We start from the raw sequence: 19,457 nt of genomic DNA, 5'->3' as shown, positions 1-19,457 counted from the left end.
TCATGGGTGGATAATCAATTATTTTTCTGTAGCAGTTATCCACAAACAACAAGATAAATCACAAACAAAAATAATTTAAATGACTCAAGTTCACAAAATTAACTTTTTTTCCCATTAGCTTACGAATAGGTAAATACTGAAAAACATTGTGCGTGGATGAAAATTGAGCAGTATTGTTACCACATTAGATGTAACAGTAACCTGAGTTCGTGGGACGTAATAGGAGAACTGGGCGTGTTTCTTTTTTTTTTATTATCGCGTTAAGAATTTAACTTACCTCAAGAGATTTTTTAAAAAGCTAAATGTGAAACATACCTGAAACACGCTCGAAACAGATATTAAAATACTTGAAAATCTAAAAAAAAAACTAAAAATAAAATACAAAACACTTTAAACACTTTAGATAATCAACAAATTTAAAGTCAACATCATTGACTCCATGGGTAAAATGAGTATTAACCAGTCACAAGAGGAGAAAACACGTCTTGAAGAGAGTCGGCTGTTGATTACTTTAAACAACAAAGCATGAGCAGCTTTGATGCTTGGTCCTTAGCTTGGCCTTTTGCCATGATCTTTGATTTTTGCATTCCGGAGATGGAATAAGAGCTTGCTCTGTCCACTCCACGCATCGGCCCGGTATTGCAGTACCTCCGGGAACGGTGCATTCGCAATGATCGCAGCAAGGCTTTAGGGCTAGGACCTTAGCTTGGCCTTTTGGCTGAGAGTAAGTGTCCCGGCTCCTAGGCTTTGTAGCGTATTATGAACTGACCGTAAACGGATAATGGATAATGAATAACGAAGATAGAACAATAACCCTTAAAAAACCCAAAACCCCAGTTGCTGGATTTTCTGTTGTTTATGTTTAACGTGCACTACAGTGCTGCCCAAAAAATTGAGTAATAAAAGTTATGCACCCTCCCCCCATGCATTTGATACGACCACCACACAGACACACGCACACGTTGAAAACTAACTAGTTATCATAATGTTTTGTGCTTTATTTTTTGTACTGATTCCGTGTTTCAATTTAAAAAATAAAATACTAGAAAACTACACCAATTCAATACAATTTTTTTAACTATTAACAATTCTGCTTTATTCACAATCAAAATCAATGTAATTTGGTTATTATTCGCGCAGGAGCCTATAAACGTCAGCAGACTTTTAAGAATACACGTATCCCCATATAAGAACTCAGAAATTAAAGTCATATCGGTGACAATAAATGCATGAATTACAATTGGTACAGGACAAATTATCAGACAGTTTGAAGGTGGAAAAAAATCAGGAAAGAGAAAAAATACCACAAAATTCTGTCGGAACTCAGTTCAGGATCTTAATTGCAACGCAGGCTATTAAGAATTTCGGTTGTGGCACGTGATGTTTGGGAGAAAAATGAGCTTTTGATTGCGTTTTAGCTGTTTCTCCTATATCGGGGCATCATTTGCAGCTTTGGCATCTAGGTTACACAACGCAAAACGACCTTTTAAAGCGGCATGTAATTGACGAGGCAATTTACTGTATATTTAGATGTCAGCGAGGCAAATAATTATTTCTCCTAAAGAAACAACACCAACTGCATTACTTTTAAAAGACAGTAAGCCAAAAAGCAGAAGAAATAAAATATTTTGCCAGTTTGGATTTAAAGTCAAATTTAAACTGGTTTTATACTTTTTCTTGTTTCCTTGTCATATTAAAGTCGTCTTATTGGCCCATGGGGTGAATGATTTAAAATAAAAACTGATTGCTCCATATGTTAATTGCTAGCTTGGAAGGTTGCTCCGGTTGTGACATGGTTTGTGCTTTTAAGCCTGTTGTCCTTCTTCCACTTCATCCTTCGATTTTGGAACCAGATTTTAATTTGGCGCTCAGTGAGGCAAAGCGTGTGCGCGATCTCGATCCGCCGCCTGCGCATGAGATAGCGATTGAAGTGGAACTCCTTCTCCAGTTCGAGGGTCTGGTAGCGGGTGTACGCCGTCCGTGCACGTTTCCCATCGGGGGCAGTCATATCTGAAGGTGTTGAAGCGGACAAATGCACGGGGCTGTTAGCAGCAGCAAATAAGTGACGGGCGTTATCCCCGGAGAACCCACGGGTCATATGGGTTCTTGAGGTCTCCAGGGTTAATTGCAAAACATTGGTAAAAATATATTCACCCGAATCGGTGGAGCATCGTCCCATAATCTCATGCTCATTTTTCTAATCGAGTGCCGGGGCAAAAAAGGGCTTTCATTTTCAATTTAACATCATCAAAATATTCCAATGGCTTCTATCTATTGCCCCTATTTTCCCACCCGGCTGCGTCTCCTCTGCGCTCATCTCGAAGCTTTTACTGCCCAGATTGTCACATATTTGGCAGATATATGGCACGTTTGTTGTATTCTCTTAAAGTGCAGGCAACAATTCACAACACCTGCTTCTAAATACAGACAATAAATAAAAGGAGGCACATAACGAACGCTTCCAAATCAATATCATTTGTGACTTATCGAATTGTTTAGAATAAATCATTATTGGATACATCATGAAACGATATTCGATGTTAAAAACTGTGCGTGTGCATGTGTGTATGTTGTTTTTTTGGCAAAGTAAAAAAAATCTTGAGGGGTAGGGAATAAGATTTCAGGGTTTGCAAACTAATATAGGTCTATATGTGTTTTAATTGGCCAAGAAAAAGCAACAAATTGAGCATTATTTTTATCTTAAGGCTATTGTTGGACAAAACATCAGATACAATTTCTTCTCCAGGCCCATTAACGCTCTAAACAAGTGCACAAAACGGTGGAAACATAAATGTTGCGACTTATTTTCTATTGTTGATGCTGCTAACTCTTTTTGCACAGATCGGTGTAAAATTTACCCAGTGACTATGTTTTGTTACTTTTGTTACTGTTAAGTGTTATTGCACTCCTTTTTATTGCACTATTGTTACGACGCAATATTTTCCGTCGCAATATTATAATTTAGGCCAGTCTAAGCACGAAATTGTAAATATTTTTCCTATTAATCATGACAGTCTTTTTTCTTTTGTCTCTATAATGTCTCTATTACATGTTTACCCTGGAGTGCAATCTAATCTCGTTGCATCTAATGTTTTGCAATGTTTATATCAATAAATAACGACAATTCAATTCAACTCAATTAAAATATATATATCCTGCAATTTATCTGGCATTTTATTATTTTCCTGTTATTTTTATTGCTACTAAATGTTCTTGCACTTCTTTTCATTTCATTGTGGTTATGATGCATTCTTTTTTATTGCACGGTTAATATAATATAATATAATATAATATAATATAATATAATATAATATAATATAATATAATATAATATAATATAATATAATATAATATAATATAATATAATATAATATAATATAATATAATATAATATAATATAATATAATATAATATAATATAATATAATATAATATAATATAATATAATATAATATAATATAATATAATACAATATAATACAATATAATATAATATAGGGTAGTCATCTGGAGGGACGAAAGCATGACCAACTTGGGTGCCGAGGTGCCTAACTTGTTTGGGTGTTTGGGCAATTGGGTTGGCCATGGTCCAAAAAATTTTGTGTGTGTTTTTTTGCTTTTTTTCCCCTTTTATTTTCTTTGTTATTGTATGTGTTTGTCTTGCTTTCGGTCACCCCTCTTGAGAGATATGACCAAGGTAGGTAGATAGATAGATAGATAGATAGATAGATAGATAGATAGATAGATAGATAGATAGATAGATAGATAGATAGATAGATAGATAGATAGATAGATAGATAGATAGATAGATAGATAGATAGATAGATAGATAGATAGATAGACAGACAGACAGACAGACAGACAGACAGACAGGCAGGCAGGCAGGCAGGCAGACAGACAGACAGACAGACAGACAGATAGACAGATACATAGATAGACAGATAGATAGATAGATAGATAGATAGATAGATAGATAGATAGATAGATAGATAGATAGATAGATAGATAGATAGATAGATAGATAGATAGATAGATAGATAGATAGATAGATAGATAGATAGATAGATAGATAGATAGATAGATAGATAGATAGATAGATAGATAGATAGATAGATAGATAGATAGATAGATAGATAGATAGATAGATAGATAGATAGATAGATAGATAGATAGATAGATAGATAGATAGATAGATAGATAGATAGATAGATAGATAGATAGATAGATAGATAGATAGATAGATAGATAGATAGATAGTCTCTAAGCACTACGTTGTAAATATTTTCACCCATTTATCCTAACAGTCTTACATATTTTTACTCTTTTAAAGTTTTTATGTTTACCTTTGAGTGTCATGTCTAATCTCGCCCTTACAATTTTTCATAACGTTGATAACAATGAAGACAATTAAATTCAATTCAATTCTTAAAATTGTATTTGGCATCTTTTTTTATTGCCATGCACTTGTTATTGTACTACTCCGCATTGCACTGTTACGGTGTACTATCCTTTTATTGCACTATTATTTTAACTTTAGATAGTCTCTAAGAACTACTTTGTGACTATTTTTTGCCTCAATACGCCGAGTATTTTATCCTTTTTTCCTACTTGAAGTATTAACATACCCTATTGCACGTCTCATCTCGTTGCATACAATGTCTGACAGCGTTGAAATCAATGACAATAAAGACAATTCAATTCAATTAAAGAAGACTCGCTCGTACCATGATTAGTGTGCAGCTTTCTCATCCAGGGGAATATCTGTGGGGACTCGCTGCCCGGGTTTAAACTGACTGCCCGGCCGCCCTCTGGCTTCAGTGTGGGATGTGTTTGGCGATCACTGCCGGCTGTGATGCCCTGCATATCATACACCTCTGCTGCGTTTGTGTTCATCTTCGAAAAACGCCGTGTTGCTCCCCCGTTGGACGCTGAGGGCAGGCTAAGAATACCGATTCTTGGTTGTTCAGTAAGTAAAGAGCTTCGACTTATCTGCTTCGTGTCCACGCAATTAGTAACCATGTCCATACACCAGATACTCTTTTCACAGCTAAAGCTCAGAGAATCCCCAAAGACCAAACCACGACCGAAGTCTCCGCCGGTATTTGGGGATTTGGGGTTACCCCCGCCCCAACTTGCAACTCTAGGGTCCATGCCATTTGAGCCTGTCGCATGGCGCATCGCAGTCGTAGAAGGATCCCTGCAAGCACTGTGGTTCGTTTCACCGTTGCTCTGTCCATTATTTAGCAGCTGATCGTCGGACCTATTTGGGCAGTGCCCTGGGAACGAGTTTACAAAGTAGGAGCTCATTTTGGGTTATTTGCGGGGGATGGTCGATTAATAATAAAAAACTGAATTATGGTGATGCACTGTACTTGGTATTTAGCTATGAATGCGTCGTCCAAATATGGGGGGAGGGGTGGTGAGTGTGTGTTTGAGGGAGTGGGTTGGCTAGGTGGTGTCGGCAGGATGGGGGATGGAGAGCTGAAAGAAGGATTCACGTGGTTTTGTTGACCCATCGTAAATTCTCCCCGATGACTCTGGATAGGTAATTCATGTTCTAAAGTTCCTAATGATAAAGGCATGGGCGGTAGCCAACTTATGCTCCCTCCCTCTCTGTCACTCACATGCACTATAACGCACACGTATACGCCTGCACACAAATATAAAGCTAAGGTCACAGCGCCACCTACTGCGGTTACAATTTTTTTCTTAACAATGAAATGGAACAGAAATGTATTGGTCTGGGCATTGGAGCTGTTTATGGTTATATTTGGTATTGATTCTATTTATGTTGCCTAATTTTAATTCAATATAACAAGTGTAATTCATTGCCTGGTTTTTTTTGCATTAAATTCACATTTCAACCATAATGTGTTTTGAAAGGAAACACACAGACACACACACACTCACACACACATACACACATGCACACCCACACACACATACACACATACACACATACACATGCACACATACACACTTACACACCCACACACACACGTGAGCGCAAGCACGCACGGGAATAAATAAATTAACAAATAAAACCATATATACACTTTCTCTTAGATTTTGGTCTCAAACTATCTTCACGCGAAGGAAGAATCTGTTGCAGGGCATGCATAACAATTTCCAAAGTGTGATGAAATATTACCGCAGCGTCTTCGTGTCCTGAGGTATCATAGACAAAATATGAAGATTTTTTTTTTCAATTCAAATTACATTTTCTAAAAGTCAAAATTAATAGGACAAAATTTTGGTCTTAAAAATGCATTTACCTGTCTGCTTCCCTGAATGATAGCCTCGCGTTAATTTGTTTTTATTCATTTAAAAAATATATTTGCCGTTTACTTTGTCTTGACACTTTCAAGTATAGACAGCTAGACCAATAGGAAAATAGACTATTTGCGAGGGGAAAAATATGAAGTGAAGTCTAACAAGTGTAATACTTAACGGAATTGTGGTGCATTCAGCGTTTGTTGTCACATAAAACGAATCTGGATTTTTTTTTCTTTAAGTAAACCGTTTAGTGATATGCAGATACATATTTTCTGGTAATGCGGCACACTTCGGCTAGGCATCAAATTGAAAATGGTATTACAATTAATTTACAAAACTCAGACAGACCAATGTGAAATGTGTAAGAAGCCATGATGCCCATAAACCTTATGGGCATAGGGTACAACCGCTCACACCTCTCAATTCATGAATTGAGTCAGCAAGCTACAATACAGACGATTTTCTTCCACAAAAAGTTTGTCCACTAAAATTCCAGCCTTATAATTGGGTATGTTTACAGTATATGAAGATATTATTCCCATTTTCGGACTGTATCCATTTTCTTATTTAAATACACATGGAAATCCATCTGAATTTCTGTGTTTACATGCCGGGAATAGTGCGACTGCATAGGATCAGCATTCAGATTTTTGGACCAACCCAGATAAATTCTTGCAATGTGGTTTGAGGGTCGGAGTATGAACGCAGTTACTGTGGAAATGTACATTATTTCCGTATTCTGTATTTCACTTTTGAGATTAAGTGAAAGATAGTTTTATTAATTTCACTCAGCAGAATCAAACAAACACGGGCTTGTTTTTCTATTCACTGTGAAAGCGTGCCTATTTGCTGCTTTAACTAAGGAAACAATGTCTGTTTGCGCAATGACGTCGTTTGAGCTTCGCCCCTCCGATCCTATAGTTCTCACAAACGCCATATACACGGAGATGTTCCTTTGTCACATTCATTCATTCTGATTGGTCCGAAACTCTTAATTTTTATCCCGATCAAACTATTCCCTGCATTAAAAAAGGAAAAGTGAGTGTTTAAACCGAGACATATAGGCGACAGACTAGGTCATTCTGTGGGTGGAACCCTTTGAAAAAAAACACGTTGTACAAATGATCACGTTATACTGGGGATATACAGTACTGTATTATGTTTAAACCGCAACGTCTGACACCCAACCCGAATTTTTTTTCCTATTGGGCATCAATATAACTTGAGCCTCCTCTCCTGCGGGAAAAAAAATCTTCGCCGGTGACGGAGGGGACAAGTGTGGTTCAAAGGGTCAGAAGGACATTGTCACTTTGTCTGGATGAAGGGTGTCTTTATGGTTGACGTGTCTGTCTCCTTGGCTCGAGGCCAGGTCAACTTTCGCCCCATCGGCCAGCCAACTCATGATTTAACTCAGACCACCATGATCAGCACAGTAGAACATAAAAATACTACTACTACTACTACTACTACTACTACTACTACTACTACTACTACTACTACTACTACTAATAATAATAATAATAATAAATTTAAAAAAAAAACTAACCAACCATATGCGAGTATGTGTGCGTTGTGTTATTCTTGTTTAGGTAATTTCAGGAACGTCATTCTTATTCAGATTTTTAGCCTTAAAAAGCAACAGCACATTTTTTATTATATTGCCTTATTTTATTGGTCATATTGTTAGTGTTGATAAGTGCTTAACAGAAAGCATTCTTAAAACAACATCGTAAAAGCCTATAGGCATAACATATACAATGTATACACAAAATATACAACCTATATAGGTACAGAACACGTACGGGACACAATTTAGGTAGCTTGAGAGAAAATAATGAAATTAAATTGTAATCACAGAGCACACTTCCATATGCATTTAGCTGAATTGCGAGTAATTTTGTTTTTAGATTACCTTCCGACATAACGAAGTTAGCTCATTAATACCCTGAATTGAAAAAAAAATCAAAGGTGAGTGCCAAACAACAAATTCAAATTGCTGTATAAATACAAACCTACAATAATAATGCCATGTACATTGTTTGAAAACCAAATGCATTCAAATAATTTCCTTTGAGGGAATATAACAGTTAATGTTTTATAGATCAGATGAACCGACTTGCAATTTCGGTTCGAACCACCTACACGTATCAAGCAAAATTTGCAATTTTGACAGAACGGACACCCACGGCACCCTGTCCACTCGGACACGATACAAAATTGATATCAGATCTAGGGTCCCCGACGTTTTTAAATCTGAGAGCTACTTTTTGTCATAGTTTTGTTATAATATACGTTTCTAAAATAGCGGATTATCATGTATGACGATACTATGGTATTAGCAGGTTTATTTTCGAAGAGTTGGGTTAAATAGACTCTGTACACCACCGAAAATTAATCTGACCAAAAATCACAGTGACCCAGCACAGGTGAGCTATTTTTAGAACATGTTCACGGGCATTACGTTGGAGACCTCCTGAAGTAAAGTTTACTAAACATTAAGGAAGGTGGGAATTGCATGGTTCCTCTTTGTCCCTTGTCGTGTAAAACCTAAACATGTAATGAAAAGTAAATTTCTTTCTCAGAGTTGTTTTCGGTTCAAACTCTGGGAATTGGAAGGACACATTGTTTTAGGAAATATGATGAGAACTCGTGCGTCCCAGTATGTTCATTTTACTCCGTCCGTTTTTCCTCTTCATCCACTCCGTTGACTGTTGATGAAGAGGAGGTTGGGGAAGAATTGATCAGCTTGTTCTCTTTCTTCCACTTCATTCTCCGGTTCTGAAACCAGATTTTGATCTGGCGCTCTGTCAAGCAGAGCGCGTGTGCGATCTCGATACGCCGCCTGCGTGTTAGGTAGCGGTTGAAGTGGAACTCCTTCTCCAGTTCGAGAGTTTGATAGCGGGTGTACGTCTGCCGCCCACGCCTCCCGGGACTGCCAAACATCCCTGAAACACAGGCAGGGTTGAGGACATGCGTGTTGACATGAGTCAACAAGAGCTCAGTATAAATATGCTGGGTTTGACAGGAATTAAACGTCTTAACCGACACACCAGACATCCGACATTGAAGGTGGTGCCCGTAACTTCAAAACATTCTACTTGCTGTCGCCATCTACTGGCAGAAATCTCCACTGCAGCCGCTGTCAAGCTCCCTTTGTTGCGCATGCAATAATGGGAAATCCTTAGACGCGCTTGAATAAACTCGTCCTTTTGTCGTTTTTGTGGTTGGGGTTAGCATTTGGACTGTATTTGAGACAGTCCTTTTCCCACTTTCACCATTTTCTTCCTAGAATAAAACCAACGCGCAAGCACACACGTAAAATTATACTCACCCTAGTGGTACAAAAGACTTTCAGGTAAGAAAAAAATGACATTAATTTTAATATCCGGCAAAATACCCAAACTGACTCACCAATGTTCATTTTCATTAAAAAAAATCACAGGTTAAAAAATTTATATTTCTTTTACAGATAGTTAAAAACCTTAGGTCGCCGCCACAATAGTATAGTAACTTGCTTCTACGCTGTGCTCTGTGGCACAGGTTTTCGCTTGCATTCGACAATACAGTGCCATCTAAAGCTCAACTATATGAAACAATTGGGGTTTAAGTTTAAAAGAATAAAAAAATACGCCCAATAATATTCAAACCAGTGTTTCTACACTATAGTGGGTCGGGACCCAAAAGTATATCAAGGACCTATTTTAATTGGGTTGCGGTCCTTGGCAAAATGATCCTAGGAAAAGCAGCAGAAAGACTGACGGCAATTATGGTAAGGCTAATGTTAGCTCAAATAAATGCAAATTTAAAAAATCATGCTTATATACATTATATGTATTTTTTCTCGTTATTTAAATCAATATTATTTTTAATTACGTTTTTACCACCAGTAGTCGCTAAATAATAAACACTTTATTATTACTAAAATATGTTTTGGGTTTGCTATGTTTAAAAAAACGTGAATATTACTATCACTGGTTTAAAGGGAAAAATATTGTATTCAATAAATCTGAGCAATGTCGTTATCTGTCTTGATTGATTTCCCAAGTCAGACCAGTCAAGAACCAGTAAATTTTAGATAACGGGGATCAGAAACAATGTGTTTTTATTTGATACAAAGGCATATTGGTTAAGTCTTGGTATACGCAGGGACGACTTTTTTAAGTGATCACCTAATATTGGTGAGGACAAAACAACAAGTGGTGGGAAAACGTCCATGCCAAAACCTAACCCTTGATTGAGGAATAAATGGCTTGCGATTATCTTATAAACCTTTTTTCAGACAAATTACGCGTGTTATTTATTTATTTTGTAATTAAATTTGGTTTTACTCGTTGTTTCAGCTTTGTTTTGGAAATTGCTTTTCACTTTGTAATTATTTGATATACGATATACTTTGTACAACATAGGGTGCTCGGCATCGGTCCTGAACAATATTCATTCATTATAACATTAAATCCGACGACGTTTCCCGCATGTGTTCCTTGGGGATATCACGTCGTATGACGTTAGTTGCGCCTTTATTTGTTAATACAATGTATTTGCTGCAGACGTACTTTATTAATATTACAGTAATACCAATAATAACATAAATATACAATAACGTCTACTTAATACTTTATAAAACATTGGATGTTCAGCATCTCCCATGTAAAAAGTATTTAATTAAACATTAAAAAAACAATGTTTCCCTCATGTTCTTTTGGGATATCACGTTATATGACGCTAGCTGCCTCTTACTTGTAAACAATGTATTTACAGTAAACTTACTATATTTTTATGAAAGTAAATAAAAACTGTATATAAATGTTGGATGTCCAGCATCTCCTATGAAAAAAGTTCATTATAACAATAAATCAGACAAAGTTTCTTGCATGCACTCCTCTGATATGACGTTATATAAATTTAGTTGCACCTTTACTTGTAAATCCAAATTGTTTACGGCAAACATGATTTGTATTCTGGCAATAATAATAATAATAATAATAATAATAATAATAATAATAATAATAATAATAATAATAATAATAATAATAATAATAATAATAATAATAATAATAATAATAATAATAATACAATTAAAATATATGCATTTTAAAACATCGGATGCTCACCATGTCCCATGAAAAAAGTTCATTCAACATTAAATCATACTATTTTTCCTGCATGCGTTTATTTTATAAATTACGTTATGAAACATAACTTTACTTGTAAATACAATTTATTTACTTTATAAAAACGTACTTCATTTTGATTTAAGTGATATAAATAATAATAATAGCAATAGGTGAAAGTTAAAGACACCGAGAGAGAGAAAGAATAGGCCCATATGATTTAAGACGTGCTCATCATTTGATTTCTTTCTTCTCGTGTACTCGGTAGCGGCTTTGGCCTGCACCAACAGTTCTAAGCCAAACAAACCTTTTTTACGATGGGCAGTAAAACAGCCCGCAGTGACTGACAGGCCAACAAACGGCGATCGTAAAACAACTCGTGGGAGAGGAAAAAGGAGGAGGAAGAAAAAAGGGAAAAGGAATTCAACGAGGAAACAAGCGTCCATTTTATGACGGGTAATATAAATTATTCAAGGAAGATGCGATGAAGTTGGAAGCGGAAGCTCACCGTTGCAGGCGTTCATTCGTTGCATCCACGGATAAACGTGGGTTGACCCTGCTTGACTGTCATCTATGGTGTCGCCAAAGACAACTTTGCCGTTTATGTTAGTGCAGTCTGTCTTGCGTTGCAAGGCTTCCTGGTTCAGAACGAGAGCACGCTCATCCAGGCTGCAAGTGTAGTCCTTTTCCCGGTAGAAGCCTTTGGTGGATGCAGCGGCTGTTGCGTAGTTGCACGTACTTGCACCGCCTGTGGCAGCAATACTTACTCCTGCAGCCGTCCGATGACCCCCATACGACCCGGTACTCGCCTGTTGGTAGTAGGTAGAAGCTGGATAGGGCTTCTCCTGAATGTCGACTCCACTCGCGCTATACACCGCCGCAGCAGTGACGGCTGCAGCTCCCGAGTAATGTCTGAGCGGGTTATCTGAGGCATATCCGGGCGGATAGACAGGGATCTGACCTAAAAACGACTCGGCCGCCTGCCCGCCTCCAGCCGTTCCCGATATCGCAACGGGAAAAGATGAGTTGACAAAATAGGAACTCATGAGCACAGTAAGCACGTCAGTGGATAATAACGGAGGAGGTGAGTGAGCACAGGACAGGAGGGCGCGAAACAACAACAATGCACATACGGTTTTAGAGGAGGAGGAGGCGAATAGGGCTTGAGGCTAACAGCTAACGTTTCTCCCTCCAATGCTGCTTCATCTGCTGCCCCAGCCTGCACTTTATGATTTGTTGTGTTTTATAGCAGACAGACAGTTCGACGGGCTTCTATCACTTAGTTTATGGCAGATTGGGAGGAGGGGTACTGGTGATCGGGGTTACAGGGGACACGGGGAGTCTGGCTATAGTGTGGAGCTCATGAGAAGAGGAGAGGGGGCATCATCTCTTGTGCACGCGCGTGCATGTTAAGCAGTTTTACTAGATGAAGTGTTTTGGAGGTGGAGGCAATCCTGAACCATCTGACCACACCCTGACCAATGGGACTTCTGCGTGTTTGTTCCGTTCACTCATTTTTTTTCTAATAACAAGTCTTCTCGACTGTGCGTGCGTGTGCCTTTGTCTTCGTGTAGTTTGTTGCATGCGCGTGCACACCTATTTTCCATTTCCATTTTCTAATCTCCCTTCCTCTCTTGGTAATTCTGTTCCAATCTACTTTTACAATCGTCATCTGGTTCCCGGTGACATTGCGCAATCAGAGTCGAAGTCTTTGGTGCGTTAAATCGATTCTCTTTCTCACCGTGTCGCCGTCTGTTGGGCCCCATAACAACCACTGGCTCACAAACGCACTTATGTGTGGAGCAAAATGTTGCGAGTGTAATTGCGTAAGTGTATGCACGCGAGTGAAAGGGCATGGAACGGGAATCGTCAAACGTATTCTTTGCATTCAGCGAATAATACGAAATTACATTATGAATGACTTAGAGCTGGATGCATGGTGAATGACTGTTTGCATGTCCGCTTTGGAGTTCAGAAGTCCTGGGTTCAATTCTAGCTACCGGCCTTCGCATCCAGAGTTTGCATGTTCTCTCCTCGCCTGTGTGGGTTTTCTCCAGGCACTCTGGTTTCGTCCCACTTCACAGGTTTGACTGGTAACTCCAAATTATTCCTTTATACGTATGTGCACTGTAATAAGATGGAAATCAGTCCAGGATGTCCCCTACCCCCTGCCTGGTGTTGGTGACAGTCTATGAATTTAACCAATTCTGGAAAACATAGCTCATGAAATTTTAATGCGACCAATTCTTGCTAACACGGATACTGGGGTAGATTTTGCATAATCAATAATATGAAAATTACTAAACTACTGTTCAGTTGCAACGGGTTTTTATTTTATTATTATCTGGATAAAGATTTTTGCGTGCCTCTCGTTTGAAACATATAGCAATCACTGTTGAGTTCCCAAAGCTCGATTGGATTTATGTCCACTGCGATTTACTGTGCTGATATGTGGAACTGCTATATGATGCAAAGACGGCAGACAAGAATAAGCGTACAGTATAGTTGTAAATCTTTTAGAGCACATGATCCAAAAGAAATAGAGAACTGTCTCAGGAGGTTATTTATTTTAAACATACAGTAATTGCGGGTCCATTGATTTAAACGTAGTGTCAATTTTCCTGTACCAGATAACCACAAGAGGCAAAAAACATCTATTTGGTAAAAGAGTAAACTGCACTCCGCATGTAAGCATAAAAATGTGCGCAGCCAATCTCTCTTGTGTCTTCGTTCTCTTTATTATTCACTCCTATTTGTCAAAATGGTCACACTACAGACAGTTTTGCTGACGTATAGAGACAAAGACTCTATTTTTACGTTTAAACGATTGTCTCCTGCCCCCACCATTCCTGCATTCTTTTAGATTCATGCATTTTCGCTGCTCTGCCTTAAGTAACACGGGGATAATAAGTTTAGTCTCGCGTTATGTGTAAGATTACACGAAGATAGATAGTAACTCACTTTGGCAGTTCCACCCCCATCCGCAACTCTTTTCGTGAAATGTTCCTCTTTTTTTGCCTACAGCCATGGAAGGACACTCCATTTCCTCTCCGCTTTGTGGGAACGGGAAGCTGGAGTATTGTGTTGAAGTTGACTGCAGTTTAATCATTAATGACGAGTTAATGCACGGGGAGTCAAAATTGCTCGTTGTTGTGATTTTTGTGGTATATTTTACAGTCCGATAGTGAGCAATGGCAATGCTCAAATAGTATAAAATACAATATTATATGTCAACAACATGCTCTTTGAGTCAGGCTACTCAGTGGTTTTAATATTTGTCATATGAAATTGCCGTTCCCATGTTCAATTAGAAAAAAAACTACAAAACATGACCTTTAAAGGGTATGTTTAAATTCTTCCAAATGTCTATTTTAGTAATTTGTGTTGACCAGTGTTATTAGTTACCATCACAGTCAGTTTTTTGTAATAACATTTGTATTACAATCTGTAAGTAAACACGTTAAGGAAGTTGAATAATTTATCGAGAAAATACACATAATCCCGGTACAACTAATACAAATAATACAACCCATTTTTTTTTTGGTTTGAACAATTTTATTGACACTATTCACAGCAAATAAACAATTTGGAGGTTTGAACATTTTTTCTCAACAGTCTTAACAGCAATTAAGCATATTCACTATTTCGTTATTCGTAATTTCGTTATATCTGACAATATGACGTTTTAACAATTTTTTCGACATTTTTAACAGCAATTAAACACACAATTTCATTATATCATATCCAAAAAATATACGTTTTTATCAACACTTTTAACAGCATTTAGATACTTCTTTTTTTTTAACCACCCTTTATTCATAAACGGGAAAATAATCTAATCTGGTCATTGGTGTTTCCAGTGTATATGAGATTAAAAGATAGTCTATAGAGTGAGGGGGCCAAAATTCCAGAGGGGTCAAACTTCTGAGTCTCGCTATCTCTTTATTGCTCTTTTCACCACATCCTTAAGCGCGTAGTGTATGTGTGTGTTATAGGGGGGTGTAGCAGTCCTTTGTGTTACCCACATTTGTTCATCTGTTGTTTGCAGAACTGTTTTTTTTTTAACTTTTCCCCATTCCTTGTTTTTACAAGGGTTCAATGACAGTCATAAAGCAAATAAATAAATAAATAAATAAATAAATAAATAAATAAATAAATAAATGAAAGCAGTGCAATACCAACGTTGCTCTTTTCATCTCACCCCACCTTTCAACAACAGCTAGTAAATACTAACATTGATTTTGGAATGGTTGAGAGTACTCGTTTTTTGATTGTTACTTGTAGACTAAAAGGGGATGAGTAAGCAATTTAATATTCACTGTAGAAAACCGAGTCTAATACTTATTCGTTTTATTTATTTATTTAAACCCGCGCAATAATCTAAAAACACTAATCTTAATCCAGCAACAATTACAAAAAAAAGTTGAAATTAGCACAATTCCAATTAATTATTTTAGCCTGCATCCAGATTACATACTGTTTTTTACACGATTTACTAACATTAAATGTCGGTCCCTTTCACGCATGTCTTTGGCGTGGGTGCTTGTGTTTATTTCAATCGAGCCTTGCAGCAGCAGGTAATAACAAATCAACAGAAACTCAGTGACTTAATTGTTTGTGTTCTAATGCACTTAATCGCTTCAGGGGAGCCAAAAGTCACCCTTCACGCCACGATGAGCCCGTGTTTATCCAAGCGAGCAAAACCCACCCGGGGGCAGGTTAAAGATTAAAACTACGTTGAAGGTGCTGTACGGAAAAATAAAGGTGGTTTGTAGCCCAATATTTAATATTGAATGAGAAAAAACAACTCCCGTCCCTCTGAAAATAACGGAGTGATAAATTGTGCTCATGTTCACGCACACTCTGAATGTAAGATTCTGCCCTTCACAGAAATTCAGAAGCATGTGCGACCATACACGTATTCAGGAGCTTTGCCTGTTCCTGTTATCAAAAGATCGACCCTCGCCAACAAAGAACACATTTTCCACCCACATCTTATTATTCATGGAATGCGTCCCATAGGCCACTAAAGCACCGTTGCACGCATGCTTCACGGCTCATTCAGCACAATGTAAAAAAGGCTAAATCTAACCTTGGGGATGTACCAATCTGCATTGAGCCGCGTTTATATCAAACCCAACACGAGAGGAGACCGAAAGCAGAAATACAAAAGGGCTAGTGAAGGGGCTATACAAAAACATGACTTGACTAGTAGGGTACCACCATCATCGTTATTTTTGTTATATCGTTTCATTTCACAGGAGACAAAACTGCATACATCTGATCATACAAGGCAATGCAGCCATATCACATTATCTAACTATATTGGCATAGACGCACGTAAACTCCTGGTAACAAGCACAAAAGGACGACCGCATACCAAGCATTCTATTCCATCAACAGCATGTGTGTTGTGTCTGCAAAGTTTTCTAATGCCACCAACAAGTCACTAGATGGCGCTAAAGCATTTTGCAGATTAGTGCAGAGCCCCCCAGCAGTGCGAAGCTCTGCTGTAGTGATCCGCGTGACCGTCGATGATGAACCTGCAAAATAGTTGACAGCCAATGTATAACCTATAGCCCAATGATACATTGCCAGTTGTACACATACAAACCGGATTCTACACATCACCTGCCCAAATGTTTTCGGATGTGATTACTTTGACAAAGGTTTGTCTCTTCCAAATAAACAACTCACGTGGAGCAATATACGCATCATTAAATGATACTTTCCAAATTTACAAGCGTAATGATTACCCAGTTATTTCATGCAAGATTTCAAGTGTAAAGCAAATGTCAGCATGGATAATTAGTGCATGACTAAGAAAAAAGTCAGGAAAACCTGATGAAATGTAATTTGTTTGAGGCGGGAATAAGACAGGAATTAAGCGTGAATAAAGCCTTTAGTCTTGTTGGCTAAGATAATTGTCGTGTAGTTGAACAATAAATTGATCAGACATTGACATTTCGACTAATTCCAGAAAAAAAAACATTTTAGGACCACACAGTTGTTGCCAAGAGTTGGATATCTGTTTACGTTTTCGCTGTGCGTCTATAATGTGTTTTAGCTCTACGCCTTTGGTGCTTAGCGTAATGAGTTTTGATGCAAATGAGCGGACTTCCTATTGGGGTTTTATATATATATATATATATATATATATATATATATATATATATATATATATATATATATATATATATATATATATATATATATATACATATATATATATATATATATATATATACATATATATATATATATTTGAAAGAAATTCCAATTTCAATTGTCTGATCAGTCGTATGGTCTAAATGAATGTATATCAAATGAAAAAAAAAACTTTATTGCTGCTGGCACTCATACGATTGTGCCTCTCACTCCAAACTCTTTCCTGTGAGCCTACGTCACATGAATGAAGAGTCTCCAAAAACGTTCAACTATAAAGATATTCAGCAAGTTTTCTTTTCTATTTATCGATGCAATTCATATAGAAATTAAATACAATATATTTAGAAATGATAATTACATTTATTTTGGACCAAACTAAGACAATATGCAAAACAGAATACACCAACACTATTAAATATACTGTATTACAAATCAACCGAGGGTTAATAGGCTTGCACATACAATGTGCAGTATTCTGCAAATGATCAATCTTTCCAAATTTGCCTTAGGACCAAAATTACAAACACAGATACACAAAACATACACGAACCGATCCGCAACAACAAATACAATCATCGCTAGACAATTCTTATATACTAACAAGGCCCTATACATCATTAAAATAGATAATAAAAGGGGAAAACATATCCACTGCAAGCCACCTTTGCATTTTTCAGAATCAAATTATTTCATATTACATTGACCTTGGAGTAAATAAATTCAAAGTCGATTTTTAAAATAATTTTCCTAGTAGCCTCTGATCATCCTACATTAAAGACCAAGCTCAAATGCATACAATGGTTGTATAGCAACAATATTATTATTAACTATAATGTCAAATATATAATAATATGATATAAAATAATACAAAGCGGTGGCGCCCCCGATAGGCACGGGGGTGAGCCATCGTTGAAGGAAAACCAAAGGACATGGCATGTGATTTAATACAATACAACATCTGTAGCCTGATATTTTCTAAGTGTACAGGACGTGCACATGTGCGCGTGTTTTTTTAAGGTTAAAGGAATGGGTAAAGGGGGGTATGGTGGTGTAAGGATGGGTCAAAATGTTGTTGTTTTTCACCAGGCACATGCTGGAAGGAAACGAGGAGGGAAGAAAGTCATAAAAGTGCTGTGCGCGCTCTCGCACGTGTGTGTGCACTACAAAAACAACTAAACGACTCTAGTCCGAAAAAGGACAAACGTGAGGTGTCACGTATGCTATTGAATAATCCCAACTCACGTGAAACGAAACAGACAGTACGGTTTTCATGGTTACAAGTAAAGGGAGAAAAATCTTGATCTGACTCAGGACACTACCCTGCAAATATATTTGCCTATATATCCTGATATTCTTTATTATTTTGTTTTTTTCAACTCTTTAAAGTCTTTTTGACAAATTCATCCTGAAGTACCTCGTCCAATCCTGTTGTAAACAATGTTCACTCCATTGTTATCAATAACAAACAATAATAATTCTAATTCTATCTAGTTTCCCAGGATAATATTCAAAAAATGCCTTATTGTCAATTGGGAAACCAAATGGAAAAGTATTGCATAATGTAAGATACGCATTATTGGGATTCACCCTGCTCCAATAACCGCTATGAGGGATTAAATACGAATAGATTGGTACTTTAAAAATTGTACCAGATCAAAGCCTTTTGAAATTACGAATACACGTACACAGAATAAGTGAGGGTCTGTCTAGGTTGCTCGAAAAGAAAATCATCCATGCGTTAATTCAAACAGGATAACGGAAAAAACGAATGTTTTTCTAAATAACGAGTACACGCACTCAAAGACAGATTATTTAAAAATGTCTATTTAATTAACACTACCGTTTTGTTTGGTGCTGTAATACTCAGTGGCCTAACGTATAGGCCGTATAAAAAAAATGATTGC

At 37.2% G+C, this 19,457-nt stretch overlaps 2 protein-coding genes and 1 pseudogene across 2 annotated transcripts; 1 reads left to right on the top strand and 2 right to left on the bottom strand.

Moving 5' to 3' along the window:
- The first annotated feature begins 549 nt into the window (after positions 1-549).
- LOC148373251 (U2 spliceosomal RNA) lies at positions 550-670 on the top strand (annotated as a pseudogene).
- A 1,086-nt stretch (positions 671-1,756) lies between these two features.
- LOC148373250 (homeobox protein Hox-B5a-like) lies at positions 1,757-5,305 on the bottom strand. Its single transcript, XM_088320418.1, has 2 exons — positions 4,723-5,305; positions 1,757-2,010 (listed from the first exon to the last, which is right to left on the bottom strand). Exons 1-2 carry the CDS (start codon positions 5,303-5,305, stop codon positions 1,757-1,759), a joined length of 837 nt encoding a protein of 278 aa, XP_088176544.1.
- Positions 5,306-8,039: 2,734 nt separating this feature from the next.
- LOC148373249 (homeobox protein Hox-B6a-like) lies at positions 8,040-12,431 on the bottom strand. Its single transcript, XM_088341349.1, has 2 exons — positions 11,894-12,431; positions 8,040-9,219 (listed from the first exon to the last, which is right to left on the bottom strand). The coding sequence occupies exons 1-2, from the start codon at positions 12,429-12,431 to the stop codon at positions 8,945-8,947; spliced, it is 813 nt and encodes a 270-aa protein (XP_088197475.1). The 3' UTR covers positions 8,040-8,944.
- Positions 12,432-19,457: the final 7,026 nt, after the last annotated feature.

Source organism: Urocampus carinirostris, chromosome 1 (genome assembly GCF_059441175.1).
Source record: "Urocampus carinirostris isolate Australia breed hairy pipefish chromosome 1, RoL_Ucar_1.0, whole genome shotgun sequence".
NCBI lineage: Eukaryota > Metazoa > Chordata > Actinopteri > Syngnathiformes > Syngnathidae > Urocampus > Urocampus carinirostris.
This window is presented reverse-complemented; position numbering and strand designations above follow the sequence as displayed.